Genomic DNA, 23,862 nt, shown 5'->3' on the forward strand with positions numbered 1-23,862 from the left:
GCAAATGAGAAAGCAACACAACAGTTCTAGATAATGACAATCCAGCATGCACTTGAAAGACAATGAGCCAAGCTGGTAGCTTCAAGGATCCTATCTCCAAGGAAGATGCAAACTTATTTTGTCAGCCTGGGAACCTGATTCTCGGAGGAACACTAAAGAGTAAAAAGTGCTTCTCATGGGGATGAAGGGGCATTGCCACTTGTCAGTATGGAGTTTCTAGGGAGCCAGGTTGACGGAGAGTGTGAAAGCCTCTGTGGAAGGAGTCTAAAGAAGTTGGGACTTCCCAGAACTAAGGATTCCTAAGTCTTAGAAACAAGCTAGATAGGCATATAGTCTGTTTTATTGTTTAAAAAAATGTTTTCACTGAAATGCTTTTGTTTTAAATAAAAAATACTTTGTTTAAGGAAGCTGGTTGGTCACTGCTTACCACTGTCACTGCCTTAGAGGGTATGGATATAAATCAGACCTGCTGAGGTAAATCAGAATTGATACACAGGGGACTGCAACCCAGAGCCTACACTGAGAGTGGGAAAATTGCGTGATTCCACCCTGAGAGACAGGTGATGACTAGAAACCTGAGATGGAGAGGGACTGCACTTGGAGAACCTAGGAGGTGCCAGAGGTGCAATTAGCCCGGTAACTGTGACATGACCCGTGGAGACTAAAGGTGCAGTCTGGCTCTTTCAGGTCAATCTATAGATGGGCTGCCCCTCACTCATAAAGATAACCAATAGGTTGCATTTCAGAACTCCATGGGTCACTTTTGACCCATGGTCTGCACTTCAGAAAACTTGGATTAACTGCTGAGATTAAGGGCACCTATTCTGTACATTGCATGTGGTAATGGGACTTCAAACTCTATATTAGCTCAGTTCATAGTGTCATGAGGTGGGACAATTTGGGGAACTGGTCTATCCACAACTAGTAATTTCTGGCTGATGTTGTGAAGTTGTTATGAAATTGTTGAATCATGGAACACCTCTGTGTGGAGGTGGAATCCACCATTTGCTGATGTCTGTGCCAGATCAGGGACAACAACCATTAAACCTTAAATGGTTGCCTATTCAGGTTGAAACACCTCTGGACAATGTTAGGTTTCAGAGTAGCAGCCGTGTTAGTCTGTATTCGCAAAAAGAAAAGGAGTACCCATTGTAGCTCACGAAAGCTTATGTGCAAATAAATTTGTTAGTCTCTAAGGTGCCACAAGTCCTCCTTTTCTCTTTGGACAATGGGTTGGCTGAGGTTAGGAGAAGCTAGTCTCTCCAAGGCCTCTGAAAGGAGGGGAAGTGTAAAATCCAAAGCAGGAGCTGAACAAAGGAACCAGGTGTTGGTAGGGGGACATATAAACACAAGAGTCTCACTGAGACTGTAGCAGGAAGCTTTGGAAGAGAGGAAGAGATGGACAGCCGTTCTTATCCGGGGGTTCAGTTTAACTGTGGGACCAACCAAGGGCAGGGAAAGTTATCTGACCTAGAGAAGGCACCATGATTCTGAAGAGAAACGATGAACTGCAGAAGGATCCCAGATACCCCAGAGCACTCGACCCAAGCCCAGAGCAGTGTGGAGCTCTGTGTATTTCTTGAACTACTTAAGTAAAGAGTATGGTGTTTTAGAATCCTGTGCAAAGTCTGTCTGTGTGTCTTCTGGCTTTCACTATTGCATGGTCCTGAAGAGGTAAACTGTACAATCGATGGCTCACACCTTTGGTGGGACTTCTGCAGAACATGCAAAAGCTGCTGCAGAGGCTTGGGGGGAATGGCATTAGTTCCAGGGCCTAGGTAATTGGACTCTGGGGCCCCCACTGCCAAGAGGCATCAGACATGAGGTCTGCACCTGGAGAGTCTTAAAGTCAGGGATAGAGCCTAAACTGTGCTCAGCCCTTGGAAGCTGAGGCCACGTGGAATTCAGTGTTTTTGATCCCCTCAAAGCAGTCTGGTGAGTGTCCAGGGGGGAGCTCAACCAGATCTGTGACATAAGATACCTTTAATTAATATCTGAAATAAAAATTGATCACATGAAATGTAAACTTTTCTAAGATTATTTAACCTATTCTATAAGGTCTATTTTCACACCAAGAGGCATGCAAGAGTCTCATTAACAGAGATGGGGAGTTCAGCCCATACATTTGGGGTGAGAAGGGGCCCTGGGTATAGGATTTTGTTTTATTTGTTAAAGGGGCTGCACTGTGTTCATAGGCACATTGTCCAAAATTTAAATTTTGTAAGTGGAAAACAAATTAAAGAATGAAAAAACCCCAATAGGAATAGAATTTTAAAATATTCCAATTAAAAATGTTTGTTTTGGCATTCACACATTCCTCTTTGATATTGTGAATAAAAATGACAACCATTTTTGCACCTAGAACATGAGTATAAATGAAAATGAAACAGGCCAGTCTAGTTCTGCTGCTGAAGCTGAGTGAAATGTGAAAAGTTATGGAATAATCTAAACAATTATTTGATTTTCAGCATTGTGTCAATGGCAATATATGTTATTATTAATAATAGATGGAAGATTTTTTTTAAAATGAATTTTATGTGGTTTCCTTTAAGTGATTTTTTCCTAGTAGAAAGCATTATCTGAATGACAGCCATAGAGACTGTTTATCCCCCAAAAAAGTACAGCACAGGCACCGGCAGTAAAACTCTCACAACACACCTTGTGTCAATGTGGCTCAGCCCTGACACAGCCTTGTCTTTGCTGCTAAAAAAAAAAAAGTGTTTTACAATTGGGATAACTAATGTGAGTAAGCTATACTGAGGAAAAGAAATAGTGAAAACAAGGCACTTTAGTTTTATTGTGAAATAAACTACGCAAAGTCAGTGCCCTTCCCTATCTGGGGTTTATATATTTTTTTAAAATATATTTCAATATTTATATAAAAATATTAAATATTTATGTAAATTTATATTTGTACAAGGATTATTGGATTCCAAGTAACTGACAGCTCTCGTCTCAGAGGTGCGTGAGAAATATATGCTACTTGATTTGTCAGTAAATTTCTGTTTACTGAGAGAATGAAGTTACTATGCCTGCATTACCTTGAGGGACAGCTGCAGCTTCTGTCTCAGCTCATCACTGACTGGCTCATACTGGATCAGGTTACGGATCTGTAGCACATTAGGGCATTTCAGTACAGGTGCTGGAGAGCCAGTCAGCTCTTTGGATCCTATGCACAGACCTTTCCAAATATGTGTGCCAAATGGTGGACCTGGAATCTTCCTCTGAACACAATCAACAATGAGCAAACCGAGCATGAGATTATTTATTATACTGACATGGAAGGTTCTCAACAAATCAGAAAGCAAGATTGTAGAGATACTTACATGAAAATGCATCCTACTCACAAAGCAAGAATTGCAACTTGGGCTAAATAAACTCAGAGGCTGAATTTCAGGCTAGGGTATTTCTCAGCCCAGGATCTATAGTTATGACCAAGTTCACATGGCATCCTCTCAAGCTGTTATGCTGAAATGTAGAAACGTGTCCCAAGCCATGAAGTTTGGATCCCTCAAGATCAGTGGTGTTTGGATTTCAGAGTTTTACTTTACAAAGATGGGAGTAGGTGCAAAGTTTGGATCCCTACCCTAATCTAATTATGAATGTAACCAGTGAAGTCAGTGGACAGTGAATTCCTGCATGTCGCATGCTTATTACATTAACCCATCCTAATCTAATTGAACCTAGCCTAATTTAATCTAATCAATATTTTTTGATGAGGATGCCCTCTGGATTGTCTTAAAGAGACAGCATGGTTTTATGGCTAAAACATGGGACTGATGAAATTAAAGTTCTGTTTCTGTTTCTGGCTCTGAGCTAGACTCAATGTGTGACCTTAGTCAACTCAACTAACATCTTTGTGCTTCAGATTTCCATCTATACATTGGGAATAATAATATTTACTTACCTCACATAGATGTTGTGAGGTTTAATTAATTTAAGTACATAAAGTGCTTGGAAATTCTCAAATAGAAATTGATAGAGTGATGTCCTGTGTTATGCAGAGGTTAGACCACAAGATCACAATGGTTTCTTATGGCTTTATAATCTATGAATCCAATCTACGAGTGCTATATGCAAATAATAAATATAATAATTAATAATAGAGTAACATCAATGCCTAATAGCAAAACAGGGAGAAAAAAGAGTTTTGAAAGATTTATACCTCAAATGGAGGAAATGTATCCCAGTTCCTGGATTGGAGGCTAGGAGGAACAATATTGGATGATTCTCTCTTCATTACCCAGGGAGAAGTTTCAGTCAATGGTCGGAGAACAGTAATACTTAGAACACCTGGGTCAAAAACATTTAAATAAAAGTAATTTTGCATCCAAATTGAATGGAGAATTTGATGAAGGGTTTTGAAATCTTCAGATGAAAAAATGTATGTAAATGTAAAGCATGTTCTTGAAATGAATGCAAGAATGTGCCACTGATGGTTAGAGACAAGACTGGATCACAATGTGACTGCAAGATAGGTAAATATTGGATTAGGATCACCCAAAACTTTGCCAAACCACAGATTGCATTTGCAACTTGCCAGGAGTCTCAGGGATACATCTAATTTGCATATGATGGAGTGCAGCGTAAATGACCTCATATTGAGTAAGAGCTGCAGACCATGAAAAAACTACAGCATTGCACCATCTTGAGCCTGCATATGGAACTCTTACTGAGGCTACACTTACCTATTCAGTGTAGGCATTGCTGTGAGCTGCATCTGATCCTATTTTACATTTCACTTTCAGACCTCAGGTAATTAATTACTTGTAATTGTTACTCTCTGATGAACTCTAGCTTTTTAAAAAAAAAACCCTACAGGTATCTTAATTATCAAGTCTTCAAGAGTGATGCAGTTTTCAGATCTTTCTTAAAGTTTTCCTCTCCTACCAGACCAAAAATCCACTGAGCCCTATATTCTGCCTCATACACTACATAAGAAAGTTACATCACTATGAGATGTTTTGTCACAATGATACAATGTTCCATATGAGTATAAGAGCAGAAAAGCTCCACTGTCAATATAGCAAAAATAGCCAAGCTACTGGTGGGAAGGCCCTAAAAGTTTGAAGTGTGAAGAAGCATCATAAATCTGGATTCCTCTTGAACTTCCCACTTCTCCCCTCCTGGTTCTTTTCATGTGTTACCCTTTCTCTTTCTCTCTTCCTCTTTTCAATGCCAGTGGCAGTTTTATTGATGTTATTCAATTTATCTGCTGGGGAGCCATTTATTTTTGGTGGAAGCAACATTTCAAATTGTGTAAAACCTGACCGAGAGAATAGTGTGATGGCTGTTCTCAATTCCTCCCTAGATTAGCCGTTGGGAGAACTGCACCGTTATTTACTACTTAACGCAGTCATTTTGTCATTGTATTCTCCACATTAAGGGGATACTATATATGTTTCTCTATATGGCTTGTTTACAATTTATTTCTTTAGTGAAGGTCTGTCCCCTTCAGACATTTCCCATAGCTTGTTCACTAGGACTGGCACTGAGTCCTGGTAATTCATTTCACACAAGCCACTCCAAGCCTTTAGAGAGTAACCACTTTCAGTTACTTCCGTGGACCTACAGGTAGAAGGCTCCATATGCTATTAATAATCCCTGTCCCAGTTATATCTTTCAATGTCCTTAACACCAAATGCATAGAGGTGGCTTCCCAAATAGCAAAGAGCCACCATTCATAGTGATCATTTTACTCCATAGATACAGTTGGATGGTTAAATTAACAAGAGACATTTGGTGATTTCTCCACCCCAAAATAAATTTCCAATATTGATGTATTTAATAGTTGTTTCCATTTGCATGTATATAAAAGGATAAAAGTGTACCAAATATGTGTTAACTTCTCCCTTAATCAAACAGTCATTTAGTTGATTGACTACATCCCACAGTCTTTCTATAAGTTCTTTCTTCCACACTCCTTGCCACTTTCATGTTCTGTGGAGAAGAAGCCCATATACACTGTTACAGTTGGGCAGAAATAGGATGCAGTGCAGTCACCACTATGGGACTGGAGGGGTGGCAAATTTGGAGTATGAGCACAGTGAGGAAGAGCACTTTCATTTTTCCTACCTAACTAAAAGTTTTGATTGTCCTGCTCCAACTATTTTAATTATTTCTAAACTGGGTTGGCAAAAAGGAAATGAAATATCCCTACCTGGACATTCTTGTACTGGCTCCTGCAAGACTGCAGTAGCTGGATCACCATATGCCAAAGCAAGGTATTCTTCTATGTCACAATTCCGAAGGAGTTCAGTCCCTGAACCATCAGCATAGACAATGAAGAACCTAAACAATCACCCAAACAAATCTGATTAGTTCCAGCTTACATTAGAATCACACACATTTTTCTAGGAAAGAACATTGTAATGGCATAATGAGAAAGTGGAAGGTCAAGATGGTGGTATCAAATAACTAAACAAAGACTACTGAATAAAGAAAATGTGAGCCTACAGATTCATAGAGTCTAAGGCCAAAAGGGACCATTATGATAACCTAGTCTGACTTCCAGTGCAGTACAGTCCATAACATGTCCCCAAGATAATTCCTAGAGCATATGATTTAGAACAACATTCAATCTTGATTTAACAATTGACAGCAATGGAGAATCCACTATGACCCTTGGTAAATTGTTCCGTTGATTAATAACTCTCACTATTAAAAATGTAATCCTTATTTCCTAGCTTCAGAATTTGTTCAGCATCAACTTCTAGCCTTTGGTTATACTTTTCTCTGCTAGACTGAAGAGCCCATTATTAAATATTTGTTCCCCATGTACAGACTTACAGACTGTAATTAAAAAGAAAAGGAGTACTTGTGGCATCTTAGAGACTAACAAATTTATTTGAGCATAAGCTTTTGTGAGCTACAGCTCACTTCATCAGATGCATGCAGTGGAAAACACAGTGGGGAGATTTTATATACACAGAGAACATGAAACAATGGGTGTTAGCATACACACTGTAACGAGAGTGACGTAGAGACTGTAAAAGAATAAATGGACACAAATCAGATGTCAGGAATTATAACATTCAAAAACCAGTCGGAGAACACTTCAATCTCTCTGGTCACTTGATTACAGACCTAAAAGTTGCAATTCTTCAACAAAAAAACTTCAAAAACAGACTCCAACGAGAGACTGCTGAATTGGAATTAATTTGAAAACTGGACACCATTACATTGGGCTTGAATAAAGACTGGGAGTGGATGTGTCATTACACAAAGTAAAACTATTTCCCCATGTTTATCTCCCCCCTGCCACTGTTCCTCACACAGTCTTGTCAACTGCTGGAAATGGCCCACCTTGACTATCACTACAAAAGGTTTTTTTTCTCTCCTGCTGGTAATAGCTCACCTTACCTGATCACTCTCGTTACAGTGTGTATGGTAACACCCATTGTTTCATGTTCTCTGTGTATATAAAATCTCCCCACTGTATTTTCCACTGCATGGATCCGATGAAGTGAGCTGTAGCTCACGAAAGCTTATGCTCAAATAAATTGGTTAGTCTCTAAGGTGCCACAAGTACTCCTTTTCTTTTTGCGAATACAGACTAACATGGCTGCTACTCTGAAACCAGATTGTAATTAAGTCATGCATTCCCTTTTTTAACAGATTGAGCTCCTTCAGTCTATCACTATAAGGTATGTTATCTAATCCTTTAATCATTCTCATAGGTCTTCTCTAAACCCTCTCCAATTTATCAACATCCTTCTTGAATTGAAGACGCTAGAACTGGATACACAGTCCAGCACGGGTCGCACCAGTGTCAAATATAGAGGTAAAATAACCTCTCTACTCCTACTCGAGATTCCTCTATTTATGTATCTCAGGATTGCATTAGCTCTTTTGGGCACAGCATCACACTGGGATCTCATCTTCAGCTGATTATCTATCACTCTCAAACCTTTTTCAGAGTCACTGCTTCCCAGTATAGAGTCCCCCATCTTGTAAATATGGCCTACATTCTTTTGTTCCTAGATGTACTCATTTACATATAGCTGTATTAAAACACATACTGTTTGCTTGTGCACAGTTCACCAAACGATCTAGATCGTTCTGAATCAGTGACCTGTCCTCTTCATTATTTAGCACTCCCCCAATTTTTGTGTCATCTGCAAACTTTACCAGTGATGATTTTATGTTTTCTTCCAGATCATGGATAAAGATGTTAAATAGCATAGAACCAAGAACCAATCCCTGTGTGGTATGTTTGGTTTACCTGGGGGCATGTTCACCATATGTGACAGGAGTATGAACTTCTTTTGGTATTGGTACTAAGTATCCATCTTCCTCACCATCAGAATCAATGCTGGGAATGAAGACAGATGTGCTGCCATCAGCCATGACCTATGATGGGAAACACACAAAATCATTTGGGCTATGAAATCTTTTAAAAACAGAAATTTGCTACTAAGTCCAGATGGGAGCTAGCACAATTACAGTTATAGCCAAGTCATCGTTTTGTGCTGGGCAGCTAAACGTTCAGGGTAATAGGAGTAGGAGTGGCAGAGCTAGACAAAATAAATGTTTTTGGCTAAGTATGCCATGTCAAGAATCCTAACCGTAAGTGCCAATGCATAAGTAATACTTGGGGATTTTAAAGTATACATTTGTGGCCAAATTTTCAAAGAAAAGTGTTTAAGTTCCATCTTTACAATATGCAGTTGCACATACAAATGGGTACCTGCATACAAAGTATATATTTGCAGGTCAAATCAGCAAACTGCATATTTACATGAGTACTGACACACTCATGCAATTATTTATTTTATTCCTGAGGGCTTTCTGCACCAAAAAAATAAAAATGATGCACATAATGTTTTAAAATTCTGCAAATTTTCTTTGTCAAATAAATGTGGAGGCTCCAGCATGGCCTTGGGGAGCAAAGGCCAATGGCTGCATAGAGGTTGGAGATCACTATGCAGCTCCCCCTGGAACATGGACTCAGTGGTGAGGCTGTACCCAACCTTGGCACAGCACAAGGACTGGGCCTGTCCCAGAAACACCCCAGGGCTCTGCCCCTCTGTGCCAGGTGCACCAAGTGTGGACAGGCAAGCTCAGTAAGGCAGGATCCAAGTGTGGAGGGGCTTAGTGTGGGGGGGATCCAAGTATGGGGCAATCTGGGAGATCCGGGTACATGGAGGATCTGGATACACAGGGGTTTGTTGGGTTTTTTTTGGTGCTACAGTAATGGGACTCTGTGGGGGGGTCCAGGTGAAGGTGGTTGGGGCTCAGTTGGGGGGGGGATGTCTGTGTAGAGCTTGGCAGGGAGGGTTGAGGGCTCAGTGGGGGGTCCAGATGCTAAAGGAGTGGGGCTCAGTGGGGTGAAGATCCAGGTGCAGCTGGTTGAGGCTCAGTGGGGTGGGGATCCGGGTGTGAGTGGCTCATCAGCGTGGACCAGGTGCAGGGGTAGTGGGGCTCATCGGGGGAGTTCTGAGTGCGGGGGCGGGGAGGGTCTGGGTATGAGGGGGTCTGGATGCATGCGGGTTGCACGGATGCATGAGCAGCTCCCTGTACAGGAATCCCTCCCCCTGCAGCTGAGGAGCAATGGGTGCAGGACATGTGTGTGTGTGGCAGGCGGGGGGGACGGGACTGCAGAGCTTCCTGCAGTTGGGGGAGAAATCTGGGTGTGGGTCTGACCTGGTCCCTGATGCTGTGCAGGGGAAAAGGAAGTCCCATCCTCCCCAGCCCAGCTGGGACTAGCAGTAGAGCCCAGCGCAGGGTAGGAGCCATCATCCAGGTCTTCCCCAGTCCTATCCCGTGCCCCACAGTGATTTACCTCTCTGACAGCTGCCCTGTGCACCCAAAACATAGTGCATGACCGCTCTTGTGACTTCCCTATACTTCCCTTTCAGAAAGTCATTTTTCTGCAGGGAAGCCAAGAAATTTGCAGGGGACATAAATTCTGCACATGCACAGTGGCGCAGAATTCCCCCAGGAGTATTATTTGCATTTTCATGAAAATATATAGTGAACATAATGTAGACATCTACTTTCCAAAATGTAGTTCCTGATAGCCCCATGATAATAATGATTAGGATTTTTAATTACATTATTAAATAATTAAAACATACATGTTTTAAATGTGAGATAGTTAAGTAAGAAATACTGTCCAACGTTTTCAAAGCTGGGTACGTAAAGTTAAGCTTGTGTATCCATATTTAGATATCAACATTTATATGGTTCCATATTCAGAGGTACTGAGCCACTGAAGGTAGTGGCAGCTGTGGGGTGCTCAGCTACACTGAAAATCAGGCCACTTCTATTTAGGTCCTAATTAAATACCTTGATGGAGGTTGGGTAACTCCCAGCAGGTGGGTCTTTGACCTACAAGCAGCCTCAGATTTGGTGAAGCTGATGGGTGTGCTAGCCACTTTCCATTCAGGCTAACTGAGAGAACAATTAAATGTCCCTTTGTTTAGTAAAAAAAAAAAAAAGGAGTACTTGTGGCACCTTAGAGACTAATAAATTTATTTGAGCATAAGCTTTCGTGAGCTACAGCTCACTTCATCGGATGCAGCTCAATGCATCCGATGAATCATAGAATTATAGAATATCAGGGTTGGAAGGGACCTCAGGAGGTCATCTAATCCAACCCCCTGCTCAAAGCAGGACCAATCCCCAATTAAATCATCCCAGCCAGGGCTTTGTCAAGCCTGACCTTAAAAACTTCTAAGGAAGGAGATTCTACCACCTCCCTAGGTAACGCATTCCAGTGTTTCACCACCCTCTTAGTGAAAAAGTTTTTCCTAATATCCAACCTAAACCTCCCCCACTGCAACTTGAGACCATTACTCCTTGTTCTGTCCTCTTCTACCACTGAGAACAGTCTAGAACCATCCTCTCTGGAACCACCTCTCAGGTAGTTGAAAGCAGCTATCAAATCCCCCCTCATTCTTCTCTTCTGCAGACTAAACAATCCCAGTTCCTTCAGCCTCTCCTCAGAAGTCATGTGTTCCAGACCCCTAATCATTTTTGTTGCCCTTCGCTGGACTCTCTCCAATTTATCCACATCCTTCTTGTAGTGTGGGGCCCAAAACTGGACACAGTACTCCAGATGAGGCCTCACCAATGTCGAATAGAGGTGAACGATCACGTCCCTCGATCTGCTCGCTATGCCCCTACTTATACATCCCAAAACGCCATTGGCCTTCTTGGCAACAAGGGCACACTGCTGACTCATATCCAGCTTCTCGTCCACTGTCACCCCTAGGTCCTTTTCCGCAGAACTGCTGCCTAGCCATTCAGTCCCTAGTCTGTAGCTGTGCATTGGGTTCTTCCGTCCTAAGTGCAGGACCCTGCATTTATCCTTATTGAACCTCACCAGATTTCTTTTGGCCCAATCCTCCAATTCGTCTAGGTCCCTCTGTATCCTATCCCTGCTCTTCAGCGTATCTACTACTCCTCCCAGTTTAGTATCATCCGCAAATTTGCTGAGAGTGCAATCCACACCATCCTCCAGATCATTTATGAAGATATTGAACAAAACCGGCCCCAGGACCGACCCCTGGGGCACTCCACTTGACACCGGCTGCCAACTAGACATGGAGCCATTGATCACTACCCGTTGAGCCCAACAATCTAGCCAACTTTCTACCCACCTTATAGTGCATTCATCCAGCCCATACTTCTTTAACTTGCTGACAAGAATACTGTGGGAGACCGTGTCAAAAGCTTTGCTAAAGTCAAGAAACAATACATCCACTGCTTTCCCTTCATCCACAGAACCAGTAATCTCATCATAGAAAGCGATTAGATTAGTCAGGCATGACCTTCCCTTGGTGAATCCATGCTGACTGTTCCTGATCACTTTCCTCTCATGTAAGTGCTTCAGGATTGATTCCTTGAGGACCTGCTCCATGATTTTTCCGGGGACTGAGGTGAGGCTGACTGGCCTGTAGTTCCCAGGATCCTCCTTCTTCCCTTTTTTAAAGATTGGCACTACATTAGCCTTTTTCCAGTCATCTGGGACTTCCCCCATTCGCCACGAGTTTTCAAAGATAATGACCAATGGCTCTACAACCACAGCTGCCAATTCCTTTAGCACTCTCAGATGCAACTTGTCCGGCCCCATGGACTTGTGCACTTTAGCTTTTCTAAATAGTCCCTAACCACCTCTTTCTCCACAGAGGGCTGGCCATCTACTCCCCATGTTGTGATGCCCAGCGCAGCAGTCTGGGAGCTGACCTTGTTAGTGAAGACAGAGGCAAAAAAAGCATTGAGTACATTAGCTTTTTCCACATCCTCTGTCTCTAGGTTGCCTCCCTCATTCAGTAAGGGGCCCACACTTTCCTTGGCTTTCTTCTTGTTGCCAACATACCTGAAGAAACCCTTCTTGTTACTCTTGACATCTCTTGCTAGCTGCAGCTCCAGGTGCGATTTGGCCCTCCTGATTTCATTCCTACATGCCCGAGCAATATTTTTATACTCTTCCCTGGTCATATGTCCAAACTTCCACTTCTTCTAAGCTTCTTTTTTATGTTTAAGATCCGCTAGGATTTCACTGTTAAGCCAAGCTGGTCGCCTGCCATATTTACTATTCTTTCAACTCATCGGGATGGTTTGTCCCTGTAACCTCAACAGGGATTCCTTGAAATACAGCCAGCTCTCCTGGACTCCTTTCCCCTTCATGTTAGTCCCCCAGGGGATCCTACCCATCCGTTCCCTGAGGGAGTCGAAGTCTGCTTTCCTGAAGTCCAGGGTCCGTATCCTGCTGCTTACGTTTCTTCCCTGTGTCAGGATCCTGAACTCAAACAACTCATGGTCACTGCCTCCCAGATTCCCATCCACTTTTGCTTCCCCCACTAATTCTTCCCGGTTTGTGAGCAGCAGGTCAAGAAAAGCTCCCCCCCTAGTTGGCTCCTCTAGCACTTGCACCAGGAAATTGTCCCCTACATTTTCCAAAAACTTCCTGGATTGTCTATGCACCGCTGTATTGCTCTCCCAGCAGATATCAGGAAAATTAAAGTCACCCATGAGAACCAGGGCGTGCGATCTAGTAGCTTCTGCGAGTTGCCGGAAGAAAGCCTCATCCACCTCATCCCCCTGGTCCGGTGGTCTATAGCAGACTCCCAACACTACATCACTCCTGTTGCTCACACTTCTAAACTTAATCCAGAGACACTCAGGTTTTTCTGCAGTTTCGTACTGGAGCTCGGAGCAGTCATACTGCTCCCTTACATACAGTGCTACTTCCCCACCTTTTCTGCCCTGCCTGTCCTTCCTGAACAGTTTATAACCATCCATGACAGTACTCCAGTCATGTGAGTTATCCCACCAAGTCTCTGGTTTCAGAGTAACAGCCGTGTTAGTCTGTATTCACAAAAAGAAAAGGAGTACTTGTGGCACCTTAGAGACTAACCAATTTATTTGAGCATGAGCTTTCGTGAGCTACAGCTCACTTCATCGGATGCATACCGTGGAAACTGCAGCAGACTTTATATACACACAGAGAATATGAAACAATACCTCCTCCCACCCCACTGTCCTGAGCTGTTTGGAAACGTCTTTCCCCCCAAAATACTTCCCAAAACCTTGCACCCCACTTCCTGGATAAGGTTTGGTAAAAAGCCTCACCAATTTGCCTAGGTGACTACAGACCCAGACCCTTGGATCTTAAGAACAATGAACAATCCTCCCAACACTTGCACCCCCCTTTCCTGGGAAATGTTGGATAAAAAGCCTCACCAATTTGCATAGGTGACCACAGACCCAAACCCTTGGATCTCAGAACAATGAAAAAGCATTCAGTTTTCTTACAAGAAGACTTTTAATAAAAATAGAAGTAAATAGAAATAAAGAAATCCCCCCTGTAAAATCAGGATGGTAGATATCTTACAGGGTAATTAGATTCAAAAACATAGAGAACCCCTCTAGGCAAAACCTTAAGTTACAAAAAAGATACACAGACAGAAATAGTTATTCTATTCAGCACAATTCTTTTCTCAGCCATTTAAAGAAATCATAATCTAACACATACCTAGCTAGATTACTTACTAAAAGTTCTAAGACTCCATTCCTGGTCTATCCCCGGCAGAAACCCAACTTGATGATCACTTTAGATAAGCTATTACCAGCAGTACAGTGGGGTGGGAGGAGGTATTGTTTCATATTCTCTGTGTGTATATAAAGTCTGCTGCAGTTTCCACGGTATGCATCCGATGAAGTGAGCTGTAGCTCACGAAAGCTCATGCTCAAATAAATTGGTTAGACTCTAAGGTGCTACAAGTACTCCTTTTCTTTTCACCAAGTCTCTGTTATTCCAATCACGTCATAATTCCTTGACATCACCAGGACCTCCAGTTCTCCCTGCTTGTTTCCAAGGCTTTGTGCATTCGTATATAAGCACTTGAGATAACCTGCTGATCGCCCCTCACTCTCAGTATGAGGCAGGAGCCCTCCCCTGAAGTGAAGTGAGCTGTAGCTCATGAAAGCTTATGCTCAAATAAATTTGTTAGTCTCTAAGGTGCCACAAGTACTCCTTTTCTTTTTGCGAATACAGTCTAACATGGCTGCTACTCTGAAACCTTTGTTTAGTAATAGCTCAAACAATGAAAACCACTGCCCGAAGACTAGACTGAATGCAGGGAGACAGAGAAGAGAGAACACCAAGAAAGCCATGAACAAGCAGCTTGAAAGCAAGACACAGAAAGAAAAGCACTACTAGTATGGTCCTGAGAGAACGTCAAGGGCTTTCTGGGCAGAGTGTTGACAGACCTGGAACTGTGAACAAATAAACTGCCCCCTGTGTATGTTCCTCTGTGTTCAGAGAAACAGTGTTTTGTGGACATTTTTCTAAATGAAGAGGATTGCATCAAAGAAATACCTGAATCTATCATCAATTTCTCCTAACTTAAACAACCCCTGCATTGTATAGAGAGTTAGGTGCCTAAGAAAGTGATTTGCAGAAACTGAAAGAGGAGCTACCTAAGTTAGCCACAAGTAACATGCGGGGTGCAGGAAGGGGCTGAGCGCCCTAATCCACAGAGGTACTTTGATGCCTAACTCTACTCAGGATTCGCAGCCATGAACCCTCTCCTGGAGGTGCCTAAGCCAGGTCAGCCTTTTTGAGAAAGAGAGACCCATCCCCTTATAACCCTGTTTTCAAATCTCTGCTCTGCCTACTTTGGAGCAGGTCTCCCACATTCTAGATGAGGGCCCTATTCACCAGCCTATAGCATATTCTGGCATGCATTTCTCGCAATCTCTCTTCTTGAAGCTGTTCCACTTTTTATAAATAATTAAATATTCACTAGGTCAGAAAGTGAGAAAAAGCAAGATGTTGACTCTACAGTCCAATGCACTTACAGTACCAGGGATATGGGAGACCTCTGTTCAAGTTCCTACTCCAAAGCAGGCAGAACAGAAATTTGAAAACAGGTTTCTCACTTTCCAGGTGAGATCCCTACCCAGTGGGCTACTGCATGTTCGCACCCCCCCCCCCTCCACTTTCTTTTGTACAAGTTAGATGTGCTCTGAACATGCCCATTGAATTGGGACCCACAGGTGAGTTAGGCAGGGGAACAACTAGTTTGAGAATCCCACTGGGTTTAGGTATGAATGAAGGCTCAGAGAAGCTCATTAGTTGTGGGGCAGCATCACTATTTAGGTGGCTTTGCACTTGCCCATCGGAGGGAACTTAGGCTCCTTTGGGTCTGTAATGCAATGCTAAACTTTATTATACTGTTCAGTCACAAGGTGGTAATGTGTTTAACATACCTTATTATTTAAACTAACCTCAGCCATACCTGGCAGTACATTAAAGAATCTTATGGAAGACACATCTTACGGTGTATCTCTCTGAGAAGGAGGCTCTGTAGCTAGACTATATCTGGTACAGAAGCCTGACTTTCTAGTAGCAGCCTTGCAATCTACCGTGTACAAGATGTATATGACATGGTGTCAGAAGTAAACTAGTGCCAAAGGAGAACAGACACAGAAGGAACAAAGCACCAAAGGTTGAATACAGAAGGAAAGAAAAAGCGAAGAAAAAACAGGTTGCAGGATGGATCTCATCACCATGCTACTCTTTAATGCCCCAGAGAATTTCAGTTTTGACAAACCTTCAGAATGGACAAAGTATTTTGCAGGATTTTGTATTGCAATCAAACTTCACATGGAAACTGGAGACATTCACGTATGTTCTTTAATTTATGCTAGGGGGAAGCAGGCAGAGAATATCTTTAAATCTTTTACCTTTACTGAAGAGAGTCAAAAAGAAAACTATGCAAGGTTTCTGGGTATGTTTGATTCATACTTTATATTCAGAGAAATGTGGTTTATGAAATGCAGGTTTTTACCAGAGAATTCAAGAACCAGGAGAGAATTTTGAATGTTTTATAAGAGCTATGTATGCATTGGTTGAAAACTGATTTCAGGACTACAAAAATGAAAATAGAGACAGGCTGGTTACTGGATTAACACATAAAAATCTTTCACAGAAACTACAATTCTGAACAGGCTTAACTTTATACACTGCTATTCAAATAGCAAAGCAATTTCAGCTGGTGAAACAGCAAAACCTAGAGCAATTTGCCACACCTGAAAAACAAGAAACTAGTTCAGAAGTTGTTAAAAAATGCAGCTTGAGTTCTACAAGTAATTACCATAAGATCCCTAAGCCTTTTTAAAAGGGACATAATCCAGGCAAACAATAAAGCTTTTCAGCCTAAATGCAGAAGACATGGAAAAATTCATAGCCCAAGAGATGATGCATGGCCAGCCACAGGTGCAAGGTGTAATAAATGCACAAAATATAGACATTCTGTAGCTGTTTGCCATACCAAGGCAGTCAGGGAGTTGACTAATATTACAGACAATCAAGAGCCATTATTTCTGGGATCTGTCATATGGTGATGATACAGAGCCAGTCTGGAGAATGAAACTGAATATTCATGGCAAGACTACTGACTTTAAAATTCACTCAGAATAGATGTCACAGTCATCTCAGAAGTGACTTATAATCATCTTCGACCGCTCCCAGCACTGAAATCACCGGACACAGACTTTACTAACCCTGGAGATATTCTGAACTGCATGAGCCAGTTCACCACAGAAACAACTTACAGAGAGAAAAGCTTTGCATTCAGAGTGTATATGATCAAAGGATCAAAGACAATGACCTTCTCAGCTGCAGTGTGGCAGCCACTATGGGCCTAGTAAGAAAGGTGGAAGAATTCAACAGAATATTTGGTGACACTGGACTTCTGAAAGGAGATGTGGTACAAATAACCTTGAGACAACACTGAACCATACAGTATACATACACCTTGCAGGATTTCTATGCCATTGCTTCATAAAGTAGAAACTGAATTAGAGAGAATGTAATAGATTGGCATTGAGAAAATCTCTGAGCCAACAATCTGGTGTGCCCCAGTGACACTGGTTATAAAGAAAAATGGAAAAATAAGAATATATGTGGATCTTAAAAGACTTAATGAAGCAGTTGTGAGAGAAAAATGCTCCCCAACACTGAATGACTCCCTCCCCAAAGTGAAAGGAGCTACAGTATTCTTCAAGCTGGATGCCTCAAACAGATTCTGGCAAATTCCTTTAGCCAAAGAGAGTACTAAACTGATTACATTTATCAAAACCACTGGGAGATTTTGCTTTCAAAGATTACGTTTTGGGATTACCAGTGCACCTGAAATTTTCCAAAGAAAGATGACAGAACTGTTAATGAACAGAAATGGAGTTGTAGCTTTCATGGGTAATATTTTTGATATATAGGTCTTTGATGGAAGAACATAAAAAAGCTCCCAACGAAGTCCTAACCCTAATCAGTCAGCCTGGACTGAAGCTAAACAAGGAAAAGTGCATTTTCCACCAACACCACTTTGGGACACACAATAAACAAAGATGGAATCAGTCCTAGCCCTGAGGAAATAAAAACAATTTGCGAATTGAATGCACCAATGAATTACAGAATTGAGATGCATTCCGGGGGATGGTAAATTACCTTGGTTGATCACTGTAGAAAGGTCTTGTAGGTATGAAAGAACTGAAAAAACTGTTAAAATCCAATACAACTTGGCTATTTTCTAAACCAGCTGTGTGCCTAGGACCTATTGATTTCAAAGGGATCTTGATGCCTAGGTTCTTCTGCAAATCCCACTAGGTGCTTAATACCATTACAAATCTGGTCCTTGGTCTCTCTCTCTGTGAGTGGATATATATATATTCACTGTGGAACAGCTTCCTCAGCTTGTCTATAGTTTATTGCTATTATACATGAAGCTTGTAGTACTGTCTATAGTTTTCAATTACTTATAACTTTGCCAAACTGTTTGAGCTTAAATTTTCCATTCTAGTTTTCTTCCTGAGGCTGAAGGATTTGGATAGTTTCAGCAAAGATGGTTCAGCGGTTTCTGGGAACGAGGTTAGTGAAAAATAGGTATTTTTGTCAATGGTAAAACATTTTCCCAATGAGGTCTTTGGCGAGCTCTTGCACCTCCATGCTTTGGAGCAAAAACTTGAAATTTGACTGGGGGATATTTCAGAAGTCAGAGGGGTGCCTTTTTTTGTCCCTAGGAAAATCTTTCTAGATTTGTCTGAGTTACAAGCTTCTGACAATTTTCATTTGCATATGCTTGGTACAGCTTTTTGTAGGCTTGCTGCTACAATCTCTAAAAACTCTGTCTGCACTGATTATTCTCCAGACCTACAAAGCTGCTACATGCCAAATAAACTGAGGGCTTGGCTACACTTGCAGATATAGAGCGCTGGGAGTTAAACCAGCCTTTGGAGACTGCAGCAGGGAAAACCACTGCTGTGTGTTTACACTGTCAGCTGCAAGCGCACTGGCATGGTCACATTAGCAGCCCTTGCAACGCCACAAAGAGCAGTGCATTGTGGTACTATCCCAGTGTGCAAGTGGCTGCAGCGTGCTTTTCAGTATGGGAAAGCATGCTTTTCAGCATACTAGGAGTATGCTCCTAGGCTCCACTCAACTTCCTACATGGTAGTCACACACTGGTTCAGCAGCAGCAAACCTCTTTGGCCTAGGGAAGGTGTGCTGGAGGGGGAGCCAAATGATCATCTATTGATTGGTGTTAATAATTCTTTGCAATTCCCAGCTCTTGTTATTGGACAAGGGCTCATGAACCTGCTTAAACCTGAGTGGTTGCAAAAGATCACTGCTAGAACTGAGAATAGAACCCTGTTTCTAATATGGTAAAGACCCAAGACTTATCCCTTTAGCCACACTACCTTTCAGAATGAATGTGCCGGCTCTAGGTACTGAGCTATACTCTCTGTAACTGTCAGACCACACTTCCTTCCAAAGCAAGGAATAGGATCAGGATCCCTTATTCCCAACATTTTCCTCTGACTACCAAATAACTCGTGTAAGCAAAATGTGTTTTGTGTCCCCCTTTTGTAGCTTATTCACATACAGAACAACACCCTATTACTACTAGTAATTATTCCTTTAATTCAAATGGTACTATATGATCATGTCATGAGAGACTGTTTTACAGGCCTCATTTAGTGCACCAGATTGACAGTGAATGAGTCAGAAAGTTGCAAGAAGTGAAAGGATATTCTCTTGGGGTTCAGGTGCTGGCATGGACTCCAGAAAATCTGGATTCTATTCCAGACTTTGCCACAGACTTCTGATGTGATGCTGGGCAAGACTATATCCCAGCACACATACATAAGGGACCTGGATTATGGTTGCACAAGTAACCTCAATTCTTCCATTTCCCGGCTTTTGAATGGTTGACTTTGCAACCTTATGATTTTTTTAATGTAGCTTTTTATATGTAGTTGTAGGTTTCATCACCTATTATTAAGGTTACCCAACACTTCCTGTAATAAGACCCTGTTTTCAGTTCCTTATATAACTTTGCCAGCCTTTAACTGTTTTGTCTAAATTTAAAATTTCCAATGATCTTTTCTCTGAATAGCTCTTACATCCTCATGTTTTGCACTGGGGACTTGAAATTTGGAAAAGGGAAAGCCTTTGTTTCTGGAATGTGTCTTTTGCTGTCTCCACGAATGTCTGCCCAAATCTGGCCAATTTAAAAGCCTTTGAAAAAATCATAATTTGCACATGCTCATGAGAGACTTCTTCGATTTTAGCGGCTAAAATCTCTGAAGATTTCATCCTCTCTGAGCATGCTCCATCCCCTCACAGTTCCTAGTTCTGATGAGACTGTGCGTGTGCTGTCCTCACAGAGTGTTCGAGCATACTCGAGCCCAGGGTTACAAGGGTGAAGTCAGAATTTTTCTATAATGGCTGTTCTGAGCTGTGGTGGGGCCAAGCACCAGAATAGAAAGCAAGGAGCCTTGTCTCTCTTATGGTCTCAGTTAAGGCTGGCTGGAAAATAAGAATTCTGTTTCATGAAAATTTTCCAGGTTTCAACATTTGTTCTGTTTCAGTGCAGAATTTACTTTTGTAAAGTTTTTGCAAAACATTTCAGTTTTGATGAATCACCATTTTCTGGCAAAAAACTGTTTTATTGAAAAATTCCTGATGAGCTCGACTCCCGGTGACCCTTCTGGCACCCAAGCATCGAAGGACTAGTCCATCTGATTCAAATGCAAAGGGACAAAAACCAGCCCATGGGGTGGGAAAGGAGTAGATTGGGACAAAGAGTTTGGTGAGACTGGGACTGGAGGTAGGGAGAAATGGGGACTATAACTGGCTGAGATAGGAGACTGTGACTGGGAGGTTCTGAGAGAAATGGGGGAAGACTGGAAGCCAGTTGATTGGTGGGGAACACAAGTATCAGACACAGTGCTGGGTGGTGGTGGGGGAGACTAGGAATGCCTGGACAAGGAGACTGGGACTAGATACCAGTGGGGTGAGGGGAAACAAGGGCAGTGGGGAGGGGAGACAGATGTGACAAAGAACTATGGTGTGTAGTAGGAAGAGGTCCTGAAACATAAGCCCTTGTATCTGAGCCCTGGTATGAGGCCTGAGGCCTGGACTAACGTAGTGGTCAAAACTTTGCTAATATAAAGCAAAATCAGGCTGTGAGCTAGAGGCAGGCCCTTCTCATAGAATCTGGCAAGAACTGGGCTGATATTGGAAAAACACATATTCCTAAGGGGAGCTAGGCACAGAGCACTCACGCAAACACATTCCAGAAGGTTGGTACCAGAACACCTCAAAACCAACACATTCCCTAAAGATAACAGGAACATGCTGACCCATTCTAAAGATAAGGTTAGAGATGTACAAGGGGCTGGGTAGTAACTGGCTATGTCAGAGGGTGTCAACTAACTACGTCAGAGGGGCAGTGCGTAACTTGTTTGTATCGATGTATAAAAAGATATCTCAGAGGGATTGTTTTTGGTTGCCCTAGGGGATAATGGAAAGTACTGCCATTAACTGAGCTAGTCCATTGCAACGGGCATACATGTGTGAGTATACCTGTAACCATTGAGCCAGGACATTAGGACTGTGCTTCGTTGACAATAAACCTGACCAAATGAGTTCACTACGAACCGAGTCTGTGCATTTATTGGGCCGTTCGATTGGAGCCTGCTGTTAGGGCTATCTGGCCAGAGTCAGTAGAGCACGCAGAAAGAACACACACATGCAGCCAAACATCTATCAACATGGAGTAAGGGAAGAACTGGGACTGGCTGGACAAAGAGACTAGGACAAGGAGCCAGTGAGGGTGGAGACTGGGGCAAGAAGCTGGGAAGTGGATAAGGGGAGGGACTCACATTGGATTATGAGTCTGGGGAGGGAGATTGGTACTGGAAGACAGTGGGGGGAGAAGGGGAGAGACATATTGGATGAGGAACTGTGAGTGGCTGGGTAAGGAGTTTGAGACTGGATGTGGGACGGGAGAGCTTGGAAGGGTGAAGGGGAGACTGGGATTCAGACAGTGAGTCCAGTGTGTGAAACTAGGACTGGCGGTGTAAGGAGACTGGGACTGGGCTGGTAAGTCTGAAGAATGGTGACCGGAACAGGTTAGGCAAGGAATACAGGACAGAGATAACAAATTAGGGGTGGGGAATAGATAGGTCATTGGAAAGGATGGAGCAGAAGGAGTCAAGCTTGGGGAGAATGGGCAAAAGAGTCTGTGTCCACTAGAGTAGACTCCCCTTGAGAGCCTGGAATGGAACTCTAGATTCTAGAGTTTCATCATTCCTCTACTGTCAGCAAACCTCTGTGAAACCCACTGGCAAAGTCTGTGTCCCACTCCTTCCAATGTTGGCCCACATAGAGGATGACAACGTACTACTGTTATCAATTACTCCTTTGCTCAAGTAAGTAGCTAAGGTCTGTGCGTGGTGGATCTAAAAGTTCCAACCCTACTGATTGCAGCTAATTAGTTCATTTTTTTATCATTGTACCATGTGATGTCATGGTCAACTCATATGCTATTTCACATATAATCAATGCTTGCAAAATAGATTTAAGTTGTAGGATTATAGAAGTATAGGATTGATAAGTATTTAGGAATGATGAGTGTGTATTAGGTATATAAGTAAAGCATGGCTCAAATACAAGGCCTACAGCCTGAGACCTGTAAGATTTTAGCTTAGCCGTACTAGGCCATAGGTTTAAGAATGTTTGACATGAGTGAATGACCTAGGAATAACCCTATGCTTGTAAGGTCACAGGGTTACTGCATAAGATGTGCCAATAGGTGACGTTACAGAAAAATGGATTGCAATAAACTGCAAATATATTGTCTGAGACCATGAGACACCGGATCATAACATATTTAAATATCTGTCCTGACTGCAGGATACATGTCATGCATAAATGCTAATGAGAATAAGAGGAACTACAAACAACCTATGAAAAACAGGGCACACCAATATTCATGGGGTGTGAAAGTACAGATATGGGAAAGGCGGCCGACTGACACTTTCATGCATATGCATAAGGTGTTAAGTGTGGCCAGAATTACAATACAAAAGAGGGTTGCCTGGTTGGGTAAAAGTGGGAAGACTCAAGGGATGACACCACAAGAACCCCAGCAGGAATTATCCCTCTTGCAATTATCGTCTATAGAGTGGTCCATCAGACCCAAGAATATCTTTGAGGATATGATTACAAATACAGTTATAATTATTGCATAGGTTTTTGCAGGATATCTATATGCATGGGTAATTGTAACTTTACTTATTGCTTTAATAAAACTTGTAGTACAGATAAGACTTTGTACTTCTGATTGTGTCTGTGGTCATTGTTCATGGACTTCGTGTGTTCCTAGAGCCTCCACATTTGAGAAGAGCACCAGAGACAATTTCACTCTGTTGTATCTAAAACTGTAGCAAGTGGAGCTGAACCCATGGTAGTGTAATCAGTAAATTCACTTTAAATAAAATAAAAGGTTACATGATGAACATGGGTATCAATATGATGCCACATAACAGAATTTCTGATTTTCTATTCGCTTTTATTAAAAACTAGGAAATCACACTCAAAAAACTACATAAACATACATTATTAAGGTTGCAAAGTCAAGCACTCCAAAGTCAGAAAATGCCAGAATTAAGGTTGCCTGTGCAATCTTGATTTGCCCCTTGCCCCTTACATTATGACACAGTCTTTAATTACATGACCACATATTATTTTTTCTACATGACCTCTGACTCATTCAGTGCACAGGATAGACCTACTCTGGGGTGAATCAGGATTGTTCAAAATGAAGGAGGTTGTTGTCTGTGGAAATGCTACACATCATTTGTTGTAGAAATCTGAAGATATGTTGTGAATGAAGCAGGAGATTGCAGGAAGGGAGAAGAAGGTCTCATGGTTCTGGCAGTTGATGATGCTGTATTCTATAGAACTGTATTCTATACCTGCCTCTGTCTGTGTGATGCTGGAGTCACAGGTGATCATTAATTTTTCATTTTCTGGGTGCCCAAATTGAAACCTTGGGGTCT

General features: G+C 42.2%; 1 protein-coding gene across 7 annotated transcripts in view; it reads right to left on the bottom strand.

Annotated features, from left to right (window-relative positions):
• The window catches only part of SPAG17 (sperm associated antigen 17), a 299,338-nt gene that overhangs the window by 37,146 nt on the left and 238,330 nt on the right, over positions 1 to 23,862 (bottom strand). For all 7 annotated transcript variants that reach the window (XM_048819705.2, XM_048819724.2, XM_048819697.2 and 4 more), the window contains exons 32-35: positions 8,225 to 8,352; positions 6,161 to 6,291; positions 4,166 to 4,293; positions 3,042 to 3,224 (exon numbers count right to left, since the gene is read on the bottom strand). In XM_048819705.2, coding sequence (XP_048675662.2) covers positions 3,042 to 3,224; positions 4,166 to 4,293; positions 6,161 to 6,291; positions 8,225 to 8,352 — 570 coding nt within the window. The remainder of the gene's footprint in view (positions 1 to 3,041; positions 3,225 to 4,165; positions 4,294 to 6,160; positions 6,292 to 8,224; positions 8,353 to 23,862) is intronic.

The sequence above is a fragment of the Caretta caretta genome, chromosome 1 (genome assembly GCF_965140235.1).
Source record: "Caretta caretta isolate rCarCar2 chromosome 1, rCarCar1.hap1, whole genome shotgun sequence".
Lineage (NCBI taxonomy): Eukaryota > Metazoa > Chordata > Testudines > Cheloniidae > Caretta > Caretta caretta.